Source organism: Rhagoletis zephyria, unplaced genomic scaffold, assembly GCF_001687245.7.
Source record: "Rhagoletis zephyria isolate East Lansing unplaced genomic scaffold, Rhagoletis_zephyria_1.1 Rzeph_scaffold_08648, whole genome shotgun sequence".
Taxonomy (NCBI): domain Eukaryota; kingdom Metazoa; phylum Arthropoda; class Insecta; order Diptera; family Tephritidae; genus Rhagoletis; species Rhagoletis zephyria.
The window spans coordinates 13,443-26,575 of NW_016165728.1; the positions used below are offsets into that span (position 1 = coordinate 13,443).

Below are 13,133 nucleotides of genomic sequence, written 5' to 3' on the forward strand. Positions count from 1 at the left end.
TATTTGAATATGTATAGATTTTAATAATTATTTAGTGATATTTCAGCCAAATCAGTGTAGTACCAATGACATGTAAACAAACCGTCTGACGTTTTTACAGGAAATAGTGCTTTTTGCGTTCCTATGCACTTCTGCATCTGTTCTCCTTTTACTCTCATTTGAGAGCGTAAAATTGTAGTTTGACAGTTCCACAGGTTTTAGTCCGAAGTTCAAAGGAACAGACTAATTGTACAACTGAATGCCGAAATTAAAAATCTTTGCAGCGCTGTCAACAGTTATGTATACTAAGCTCAACATAATCAACGCTAGTGGTAGAGGTCTGAAACTATCGATGGCACTATCGATACTATCGATGGTTTTCGACTATCGGGATGCCATCGATAGTTTTCCTTACTATCGATAGTTTTAAATTTGTTTTCTTCACTATCATACTTTGTCTATTCGCTTTCATGCTCTAATTCGCTACTGATTGTCTGCACTTTTATATATGTCAAATTCAATAGACGCTATGAAATTGACTGCGCCATTTGTGTTTGCTGCAAAAAAAAGAGTAAATATGAACAAATATCTGATTGAAAAGGGAAGAAATGGTAATTATGATTATAAACTAGAAATGTTAATTACAATCCACTCAAATTTGTTTTATCATTTTTCAGAGGCAGAAGTCCAAGTTTCTGTTGAAAATAGTGCAACCGATTCCGATGAATGCGTTGCAGTCACACACTCTAGCAACGGCGGCACTAAACGCAAAAAAGGCTTTTCTAAAGTATAAACATTATATATTACTTAATGTAATAACTATTTCCTTATTATTTATTATGCTTTCAGGTATGGAAATACTTTGTTAGATCGCAGGATAAAAAATTAGCGAAATGCGTTAAATGTGGAAAGGTGTATAAAACCAGTGGGAACACAAGCAACCTGCGTGACCACTTAACTAGGTTTCATCCTAACTGCGAGGAAAACGAAGAGAATTCAGATGTTAACTTCTATACCAGTTCAAGCAGTCGCCAGTCCAGCATAAGAGCAGTTGCGTCTTATTTTAGTCGAGCTATTGAATATGAAAATGATTCAAAAAGAAAAAAGGATATCGACTACGCATTGACCAGATTAATAACATTGTGCATGACGAAGACTTCAGAAGCTTCGTTCGGGTTTCAGATCCACGCTATGTGTTGCCAAGCTCGAAAACATTGCGTGATATATTATTAAAAAAACAGTACGACCTTTCTAAGGAAAAATTGAAAGTTACCTTGGCTGATATTGAACATGTCAGCATCACTTGCGACGCTTGGACATCTGTAGCGAATGAGTGTTATCTAACCCTTACATGCCACTTTCTTGTGGATTTTGAGATCAAGTCATCCGTGTTGTCAACCAAAAAACTCGATGATTCCACCAATCATAAAGCCACAAATATAGCGAATTCCATACAAAGCGTATTGGATGATTGGGAGATTTTTCAAAAAGTTCGTTGCATTGTTACAGACAATGCCAATTCGATGATCAATGCGTGTGCTCTACTAAAAAAAAACACATCTTGGTTGCTATGCACATACATTAAATTTAGTAGTGCAAGACGGTTTGTCACAAAGCAATGAACTATCCGACTTACGAAAAAAGTGCAGACACATTGTATCCTTTTTCAAGTTCAGTACGATAGCATATGAAAAATTTAAAATCGAGCAGAAAATAAATTGCCCTTATAGCTTATTGCAAGAAGTTCCAACTAGATGGAATAGCACCGACTTTATGTTTAAGAGAATCATAGAAACAAATGATGCAATATCGCAAGTTCTATTGTCAACAGTGAAGGCTCCAGTACCACTGTCCGCCTATGAAATCAATGTTTTACGTGAGGTGGTCGATTTGCTAAAACTTTTTCAAGACGCAACTGAACCGGTGTGTTTATTTATAAATGAGCGCTTATTTTTAATTAGTTGCAATATATATTCATACCCCTAATTATAAGTGTTTTCGCAAACATTTGCATCACACTGTAAGAATAATTTTAAATATGCGCTGGCAATACTTGTAAAATGTTTACTTTTTTGTGGAAAAGTTAAAATAAGTTTGATATTATACTTATTAAATACTTATAAAAACTAATTTAATGCAAGTTTTTTTTAAAGCCACAGAAATTCATGTTGGGTATTGTTAAACCACGTCTTGTAATTTTTACAGATTTCCGGAGTTAATTACGTTACTATATCTCTAATAATCCTAATGTCCTTTGGAATATTCGAAAAACTTAATACAATGCAAGGGAGTTTAACAACATCAGAGGCTAGCGCACTTTGCTCGATTTTGCTAGCCTCCGTTCGCAAACGTTTAGCGCCTTATGAGTTGCGAACATTAACAAGAATGGGAACGATATTAGACCCTCGTTTCAAGAAAGAGGGTTTCCAGTCAACCACAAATGCCAATGAAGCTAGCAAAAATCTTGAGAAAGAAATTGCAGCGTTAATTGCAACGGATCAGAGAAACGAAAATTTTACTGAATTACAAAAAAACCGGCAGGACGAATCTTCGTTTTTTGATTTTGTGGAGAAGAGACTGGAAGGAAAAAGAGTATCGAGTCGGGCAGATGCAATTATTACACTACGACAATATTTTGAACAACGAAATGTATCAAAGGATACTGATCCACTTCTTGCTTGGAAGGTAAGCATATCTCATGCAGCAATTCAATTTCGCATTTTGTACTAGTTTTTTTTTTCACAGGTTTCAACTGATGTCCTAAATCCAGTGAAGAACGTCCTACCAAAATATTTTTGCACCCCAGCAACGTCAGTAGACTCAGAAAGAATATTTAGCAAAGCTGGCCTAATAATAACAGATCGTAGATCTATACTAAAGCCAAAGCATGTGGATATGATAATATTTTTAAATAAAAATGATTGGTTACTTGCATAATTTCAAGTTATATATTTCTGTTTTTATTTCTTTCCACTATCGAAAACTATCGATAGTTTATCGATAGTATGACAAAAACTATCGGTCACTATCGATGGTGCTCACTATCGATAGTTTCCGACCTCTAGATAGTGGTGTAAACAAACCTGTCACTAATGCATTGCGTACCAAAACTGATTCTAATGCTGCTTCTGTTATTTATACTAACACTTCTACTACTACGACCAATGCTTCTCCTACTGTTACTGCCAATGTTAGTTGTGCAAACACCAACACTATCATGTCCACTGCTGCTATTTCTGGAAATACCAACGTCCTCATGTCGGCTAGTACCTACGCTGCTGCTGCCTCTCGCGCTGTTAACAAACCTCCAGCTACGCCTGGTACAATAGTTCCTATTGCTCAGAGCGAGAGAGTAACATTGAAAAGTACGGGTTCGCTTTCTAGTAAAAATGGTAACTTCTGTCAACTTCAACATAACCTCCAAATTTTGGTTGTAAATTTTTGCTTATTTTGTATGTAAACACACTCAGCTCACACATGTAAATAACGAAAAATACTTTCAAATTCATTAGAACAAGTAATTAAATACTTTTCAACATGAATTAGCAGAGTGCACTTTTCTTTTGTTTACAATTTGGTTGCCAAACACACTACAGCTGATCGTTTGACACATTTACCAGAATTTACCAGCAAAAAATTCTCGGACTAAAACTGGTAACTTCTAACAGAGAGAGAACCGTATTTACTCTCTTTTTTGTCCTCTCAATAGTCAGAGGATCGCAACTAATGCCAATGTTAATGCGAACGCACTCTCACCGGCAAACACCTTCGATGCTGCATCCAATGAGGGGAGAAATACACAAAACGGGAAAGTGAAAATAACACGCGCTACCGTTTGTGTTGGTAAGAATGATAACTCTGAGGTCGACGTAGTCGCCAAGAAAAGATGGATCCACCTCTCTTCGTTTTAAAACACCGTTAAAGAAGATGATATTATCTCTTACGTTACAAAGCACACTGGAAGCAGTAGAACTCACTTGTCGTGCTTTACGCTAGTGAAGAAAGATGCAAATATAAATGAATTAAAACTATGTTCACATATCAATATTATCTCAATCAAAGCTCGTTTTTTAATCGCCCCGTTTACACAGGCAAATCTCAGATTATTAGCAGTCAAATTTGTTGTGCTTGTTATTCTCACATCTCAAGGAAAAGTTATGTTTCTTCTCTGTGCCACCGTGATCACGTTTTTCTGCTATAATAAGCAATATAAATATATTTTAACTTAACATTTTATTAGAAATACCTTTACAAACCTCTTTTACTTGCTAGCGTACATTTTTGTTTACTTTTACATTTGGCATTTCTCCTCTCTTTCGCAAAACAATCGATAAAACTAGGATGGACACCGAAAAGTTATCGGTTAAATCTGAGATTATTTTATAATTACAGATTAACAAGGGACGAATTTTATATGGCTAATCTCTTGTTATAATTACAGATTAGGGTGTTAAGCTCGAAAATGAGGATAATCTACTTATATGTGAACCTAGTATAAGAAGCATAAACTTCAAACTTGGCGTCTCTCCTTGTTTTTATAATGATGTGTTGAACGCAAAGTTATAGACAACAAATATCAATGTTCGACCATTCCAGTTTTTTCAAAAAGAAGGGGAGAAAGACATAGCAGGCTTAGAGATAGCCCACTCTCTATTACTTCTTCTAGCTCAAAGTCATTTTCATTATACTACCAAAATTCAGGTTGTATCCGAACGAAATCCAACGAGATTAGGATTGCGACATCACTACGAGACTAGTTGTGTTTTCGTATTCTCCAGCAAAAAAATATCCAGTAACTTGCCAGTAACCAAATTTCGGAGAGTAAGCCAATATTAGCCCTGTTCGCGTACGCACTATCCAGTAAATCCAGTACTAATTTTAATGGTTTTTTACTGGATGTCGTTTTCGTACGCAAAAACTTGCAGGAAACTAGCAAAAGAGGGGAAATTGAGAAAGCAAAAATGACAACTAAACTTGCAAGTTTTACTGGATTTTTACTGGACAAATTTTTACCAGCAACTATTTTCTAGTAAAAAAAACAGCAGATGGCATGATGCTTAATGTAATTCACATTAACAAAATAATTGTTTGTGGTGCTTTTCTCTAAAAGCAACTCTCTCTTGCAACTCTTTGCAATTGACAAAATAAACCTTTTAAATATATAATAAGATGGAAAATACTAGTTTTCTAAGAACATTGCATCGGAAAATAACAAATTAATCAGCTCTTCATAAAACTAGCAGCTTCTTGCTGGTTTTGCGTTTTCGTACTTTCTGCATATTTCACTCATTCATCCAACTCCAACATTGAAGTCAATGCTACATCGGGTATTCCTCAAGGAACTCACATAGGCCCTTTATTATTTTTACTTTTTATTAACGATCTACCGTCGCATATCATATCGTCGAAATGCTTAATGTTTGCAGACGATGTTAAAATATTCCTCAATATCAACTGCCTGCTGGATTGTAAAAAACTTTAGTATGATTTAAAAGCATTTTTGAATTGGTGTACCATCAATAATCTAAGTCTCAACATCAGTAAGTGTTGCATTGTCTCATATACCCGTCGCGCATCTGTCAGGATTTTCAGCTATTCCCTAAATGGTGTTGATTTATTGCGTAAATCCGAAATTAAGGATTTGGGAATTATTTTTGACACGAAACTTACTTTTTAAAAACACATTGATTTAGTCTCGTCTAAAGCCTACACGATGGTGGGATTCATAATGAGGAACACTAAAAATTTTAAGGACCCTATGACTCTTAAAGCACTTTATATCGCTCTGGTTCGGAATATTTAGAATATGGGGCGCTAATATGGAACCCATACTATGCAAAGCACTCTGACAGAATAAAGAAAATTCAAAGGAAATTTACCAGATTGGCTGTGAAAAAATTTTTCAACGGCCACGATATTCCAGAATACACCTCGAGGAGGAAACTCCTTGGCCTCCAATCTTTAGCTGACAGGAGGTCGTATTTGTCGCTGATATTTGCACACAATATTCTATCTGGAAGCGTTGTCTGCTCAGAGATATCTAATCTTTTTCAAATTCAGGAATCTAATATTAATCTCAGAAATCCTAAAATGTTCGTTGAAGGTTCGCATAAGTCGCTATACTCGTACAACGAACCGATAGCGAGAATTATTCGCCATTGTAACAAACACTCTGCGCTAATAAATTTCAACGATAGCCTTTATTGATTTAAATTAAGTTTATTGAAACTGTTTAACTACTCTAAATTTAATCAATGTCTGTAAGAAATTCTGTTTCAAAGACTGAAATGAATAAATAAATAAATAAATTTGGGGTTTCCAAGATATGTACGAAGTGAAAAGAAACCAGAAAAAATAAAAAAAGGTTTCTACAAGAATCAGAAAGCGACATACATAGCCTACAAATTATGTATTGCGTGCAGGGAAGTCAGCTTGAGGGAAACTCCCCGGATTTGCAGGGAATTTCGGTTTAGGTGACAATCGGGGATTGGACAGTTTTTTGCGGATAATTGGGTATATGTTATGTTGATAACTTAAAGAAATCAAATAGACGAATATGTTAAATTTTAACCATTTGACGCTATTTGGAGCGACTTTTTTCCATTTGAATCGAAATATCTCCACAACAGGAGTTTTCCCAGACACAAGTTATATAGCAAATGAAAGCTAGGGTTTTGGGCTAGGCTTCAGGAAACGTAGAATAAAATCGAAATCTGTATTTTCAGCAGACCAATTTTTAGTTTTCAGGCGATAACGTTATGACATATTTATATTTCATAAACGCAAATGACAGCGTTAGATAGCTTGTTTTAATGCCCTTCTACTAATATCCACATCAATGGTATGGAATGAGTAGTGCGGCCTCAGCGATAGTTTAAAAAATTGCCTTTTTTCGAATTTCAGACACCAGCCACGCTCACAACGGCACACGAATCGAAATATCCTGGAACAAAACCTTCTTAGTTTTTATGTACTTTAATTCCTGAAAGTTTGAAAAAAATTAAATGACGGTACGTACAGACGCTACACAAATCGCAAAGCATCTCGTAGTGGAGACACGAACCAAAACCAATTTAGCTCTATATCTTTCCAACTAGTAGCCGGAACTCAATATATAAGGTATCGTTGGAAAGGTATTGACCTATAGAATAACACTAAATATGTCGGGTGTACTTACTTATCCCGTTAAACCGGCAAAAGCAAAAACAACTTTTTTTTGTTTCGCAACACTTTAGGGTAATTTTTAAGAATCCGGTTATTCGTTTATGAAGCTGTAATATATTTTCTGGACACACTCTGCAAGACCTTTCCAACGATACCTCAAACATGTCGATTAGACGTCGAATTAGTTAGACGAATAAATAAAAAAGATTTTTCGTACGTTTCCAAGGCAGCTAAAAAATGCGTATAATTTTCGTCACGAAATTGATATCATAAATTTTGTACTTCTAGTTCAGCTTTCGTTACTCGAAAATTTTACCTCAAAGAGATGTTTTATTTGATACTAAATACTCGTACAAGAGGCGAACTTGAACACATGATTTTTGAGTTTTTGGATTTTTTATGTCCTTAAAGCAATATTAACTGCTCAATAAATTATATTTAACAAATGGTCATCCAAATATAAAAGAACAATTCATATAATTTAACTTTTAATTTATTTATTTTTATCACAGCGCACGGCAGTGTGCGCGAGGGACGAAAGCAGCCACAGAGTATGCTGAAACGACTCGCTTATATAAGCACGAGATTTGGAAGTTTTTATCCAGACGTCTAATCGACATGTTTGAGGTATCGTAGGAGTATTTAGTATCAAATAAAACATGTCTTTGAGGTAAAATTTTCGAGTAACGAAAGCTGAACTAGAAATACAAAATTTATGATATCAATTTCGTGACGAAAATTATACGAATTTTTTAGCTGCCTTGGAAACGTATGAAAAATCTTTTTTATTGATACGAATCGTTGCAAAACTTCTGTTTTTTATTTTGTGTTTCTAGCAGTAGACGCAATTTTGCAACGTTCCGAATAAATAAAAAAGATTTTTCATACGTTTCCAAGGCAGCTAAAAAATTCGTATAATTTTCGTCACGAAATTAATATCATAAATTTTGTGTTTCTAGTTCAGCTTTCGTCACTAAAAAATTTTACCACAAAGGTGTTTTATCAATTATTTTGGGTTAGCAAATTTAAAATCGACGACAATACAAACAATAATATAAATGTCTTATTTTTTCTAAAATAAAGTGCTAAAAATGGTATCCAAATCTAAATGATGTATTTAAATCGATGTGTCCATTGAAACATATAATTTTTCGAATAGGGAATAAAGCAAAAAAGAATGATCATATCTTTGTATTATTATATTAAATAAAGAATAAAAAAAAATTATGAGAAATGATAAAAACTTTTCAACTTGCTACCAACTTTGGATACAATAAACAACTGTATTCGTCTGATTGTCTCGTGGTTTATTTTTGTTAAGATTTCTAGCGGTTGTGGGGCGCACACATGTGCTTTTTTTAAGAAGTTTTACTTCTACCACGTGTACGGTGTTGCACTCGTGCTATTAAACTAATGCTTTTTTCTCAAGTAGTTTTGGTCAGTGGCAATATATACATACATACATATGTATGTAAGTAGTAGCGGCACATTGAGTGAGCTAAATGCATTCATACATACATAATTATGTACAAATGTAGGTACTATTGTATGCGTCTTCCCAGGTAGGTTAAGTGCGGGTGATAAACCCACGTAGCATAGTTAAATACTATGTACATACCCACAATTAAAATGGGGAAAATGTTACAATTTCGGTATATGACAGAAACAAACTCTAAAGTACACGCAAATTGTGGTTTCCAAGACATGTACGAAGTGATTAGCACAGCTGCATCCTTCAACTTGCCAACTCGCGGGAAATTCCCCGATTTGCAAATGGCAATCGGGGATTGGGCACTTTTTTCGAGGAACTGGGTATGTTATTTTTATATCTTAAAGTAACAAAATTAGACGAATATGTTGATTTTTAGCCATTTTACCCTTTTTGGGGCGACATTTTTTCAATTTGAATCGCAATATCTCCACAANAATGGCAATCGGGGATTGGGCACTTTTTTCGAGGAACTGGGTATGTTATTTTTATATCTTAAAGTAACAAAATTAGACGAATATGTTGATTTTTAGCCATTTTACCCTTTTTGGGGCGACATTTTTTCAATTTGAATCGCAATATCTCCACAACAAGAGTTTTCCCAGATATAAGCAATATATAGTAAATGAAAGCTAAGGTTTTGGACTAGACTTGAGGAACACAGAACAAAATCGACTGACCAGTTTTTGAGAAAGTGCCCGAAATGTATATTTTCAGCAGCCCGATTTTTAGTTTTCAGGCGATAACGTTATGGCATATTTATATTTCATAAACACAAAAGACAGCATTAGATATCTTGTTTTAAGGCCCTTGTACTGATATTCACATCAATGACATGGATTGAGTAGTGCGGCCTCAGTGGTAGTTTAAAAAACTGCCTTTTTTCGAAATTCAGGCAGCAGCCACGCCCACAAAGGCATACGAATCAAAATATCCTGGAACAAAACCTTCTTAGTTTTTTTTGTACTTTAATTCCTGAAAGTTTGAATAAAAATTAAATGAAGGTACGTTCAGACGCAAATACATACCAAACAGAGTTGGGCGATAAGAATTACGATTACCAAACGATTAGGATTGCAGTAATCCCAACAAGCTAAAAAACAAGATTGCGATTACAGTAATCCTTCATCGACCGAACTTAGATTACGATTACAGTAATCGTAATTTAAAAAAAGTTAAAATTACGATTACAGTAATTGTAATTTAAAAAAAGTTAAAATTACGATTAATGTAATCGTAATCTTAGTGCCTTTAATGTACGATTACCGCAATCCTAATTTAAACATTTTTGAAATTGCGATTAAAGTAATCGTAATCCTAGACGCAATCGATCGCCCAGCTCTGATACCAAAGCATCTCATAGTGGAGACACGAACCAAAACACACTTACCTCTATATCTTTCCAACTAGTAGCCGGAACTTAATATATAAGGTGTCGCTGGAAAGGTATTGACCAATAGAAAAACACTAAATATCTTTGGTGTACCATCATACCCCCTTAAACCGTCAAAAGCAAAAAAACGTTTTTTGATTCGCTACACTTTAGCCTAATTTTTAAGAATTCGCATAATCCTTTACGAAACTTGAATACATTTTCTGGACACACTCTACAAGAGCTTTCCACCGATATCCCAAACATGTCGATTGGACGTCTGGATAAAAACTTCCAAATCTCATGCATATATAAGCGAGTCATTTCAGTATGCTACTGTGGCCACTTTCGTCACTCGCAAGCCGTGATCAGCATGCTACTGTGGCCGCTTTCGTCACTCGCAAGCTGTGATATGTATATGTACATATTAGGGATGTTGCGGATATAGAATTTTAGACATCCGCGGATGCGAATGTCCAACAGCTAACATCCGCGGATGCGGATGCGAATGCGGATGTCATGTATTTTCAAAAAACAATTAGAATCTAGCATAATGGCGAGATCGTTGTTTAAACAGCGCTTGCAAGCCAAACCAGATACATATGTCATGTTGTTTCAGAATTTGGAGAACCTTTAACTTTATCAGCACTTTTCGATTTAGTTTTTGTAATACATTCTTAATACTTTCTTCTTCGACTGCTTTGAAAAATGTGTGCTTATAGCGAGCTAAATAGGTGGATATGGAAAATAAATTGTTATTCTTGAACAAAATTCTATTTTCAAAGTCGTGGCTGCCAGCCGAATCGGATCAGAATATTGTTTATTTTTTAATAATTTTTTTTAAGCACCCCGTTTTTTTATAAGCATTTGAATAACAGATATTTACGTAGTTCTTATCTAATTAAAGGTCAGACCTATAGCTTTTTAATTATTTGAGCATCGATTCTAGACGTTGATCATTTCTACTGGAAATCCCTATTGAAGGAGCTTACTCATTGACTTGAAATAGCAAAGAAGGGGCAGTTTTACCACAGAAGTTTTTAGCCAAGGATTCAATGTATATCCGTATGAAAAAAATATTATCCAACAAGTAAACAAAACTACTATTTTTAAAATTTTTGCTAAAAATGAATTCCCCAAAGAGCCCCATTTGAAATTATTCGAGTCAGTTGTGTACGTGTTCACTCGCCTTCGACTACACACAGTTGAATCATTCAGAGTCATGCCGGGAGTCATGTTGGTGTAACTAACACATATTTATTTTCACAAACACATCCGACCGACTCCCGAGTCAGACGCAAATCATGAAAAGCAAATCACGAAAATTTTGTTAAGAATTACAGTGCACACTTTCTTCTTTTGTGTCTAGTAGTTTTTTTTAAGATTTGTCCAAAAAAATCATAATAAAGAAAGAAGCCAAAGCAGGTATTTAAAGCACAAAAAAAATATTATTAAAAGGACTATGTTCTCTTTGACGTACGTCAAAGGTCAAGTAGAAGTGGACACTTTTATGGCTGCCCATTGATAGCTCGGTGATATAGCTTAAGAAATAATATTTTAAAGACATTTTTATCAAAGTTGATAAATATGACATTTGACCAGTTTTGTTACACAAATACTCCTACGACCACAGGCAAAGATATTGGCTACAATATGTATGTTTTTTTTTGTTTTGCCATATATACGTTTTATCGGCCCACTTGCAAAATATTCGCATTCGCAAAAGCTCCGCATTGATTATTGCGAATGCGAATGTTAAAATTAATGCNTAAAGAAAGAAGCCAAAGCAGGTATTTAAAGCACAAAAAAAATATTATTAAAAGGACTATGTTCTCTTTGACGTACGTCAAAGGTCAAGTAGAAGTGGACACTTTTATGGCTGCCCATTGATAGCTCGGTGATATAGCTTAAGAAATAATATTTTAAAGACATTTTTATCAAAGTTGATAAATATGACATTTGACCAGTTTTGTTACACAAATACTCCTACGACCACAGGCAAAGATATTGGCTACAATATGTATGTTTTTTTTTGTTTTGCCATATATACGTTTTATCGGCCCACTTGCAAAATATTCGCATTCGCAAAAGCTCCGCATTGATTATTGCGAATGCGAATGTTAAAATTAATGCAGAAGCTCCACGGTTGCGAATGCGAATGCGAATATTCGCAACAACCCTGGTACATATACATAATGTATGTACATATATAGTAGGTAGAAAAGGCATGTTAGTTGAAAAAAATTGGTAAAAATTCATATTAATATTTTTTATTAATTAAAAAAAATATGAAAATTGTATATATTGTATTAAGTTATATGAAAATTCTTGTTCGAAGGTACATACATACATATGTATGTGCCAGTGTATGCTCTCACTGCAAACCTTATGAAAATTATGTTCACATGCAATTGGCAAACTCGTTGGTGATTTGCCGTCGGCATTTCAAATGGGCTTTTGGTCGAAAAAATCGATTTTTTCTTTTTTACCGATTCTTATGGTAGCTGCTATGCTATTTACATATGATGCAACAAACCGAAGTTTTCTAGCTGCTTTAGTTTTTTCACAAATTCACTTTAAACATGGTCACATTGGCAAAAAAACGTACTAATGCAATGCCCTTGTTTAACTTCAAAGTTGTTTTATTGTTGAAATTAATGGGGCATATTCATAGTCAAAATAAAGTCGACACTAAAGTTAGTTACATCTTTTTGACTTAATTTTCAATGGAATATCTGTCAAAAGCTACAACTAACTTTAGAGATGGCTTTATTTCTCACGCATGCGCATACGAATGTATGTACATATGTATGTAATTACATATGCACTACATATGTAAATATGCACATATGTACCTACTCCAAAATCATTTAAGCATTGATAACGTGCTAACATACATATGTGTACATACATACATTTATTGATAACGTTCCTACACATGGACATACTATTCCATACTTATAATGACTATCTTCTTATTTGGGCTGACAAACTTTAACTTCAGAGTCGACTTTATTTCAATTATGAATATGCCCCAATAGTTTTGGAGTCAAATGAAAATGCATTTCCCACGCATATGTATGTAAGTATACAGGGTGTCCCAGAAGTAACGTGCCAAACTTTAGGGGA

The 13,133-nt window shown here is 34.6% G+C and overlaps 1 protein-coding gene across 1 annotated transcript; it reads left to right on the forward strand.

The window, feature by feature from the left end:
• Nucleotides 1-519: 519 nt before the first annotated feature.
• Nucleotides 520-3,822, forward strand: LOC108375229 (uncharacterized; the record flags this gene model as incomplete). The annotated part of the gene is made up of 6 exons (XM_017631335.1): nt 520-590; nt 657-766; nt 829-1,029; nt 2,185-2,664; nt 2,725-2,903; nt 3,689-3,822. Coding segments are annotated over exons 1-6 (1,138 nt in total), but the record flags the coding sequence as incomplete, so codon positions are not given.
• Between the last annotated feature and the right edge of the window lie 9,311 nt (nt 3,823-13,133).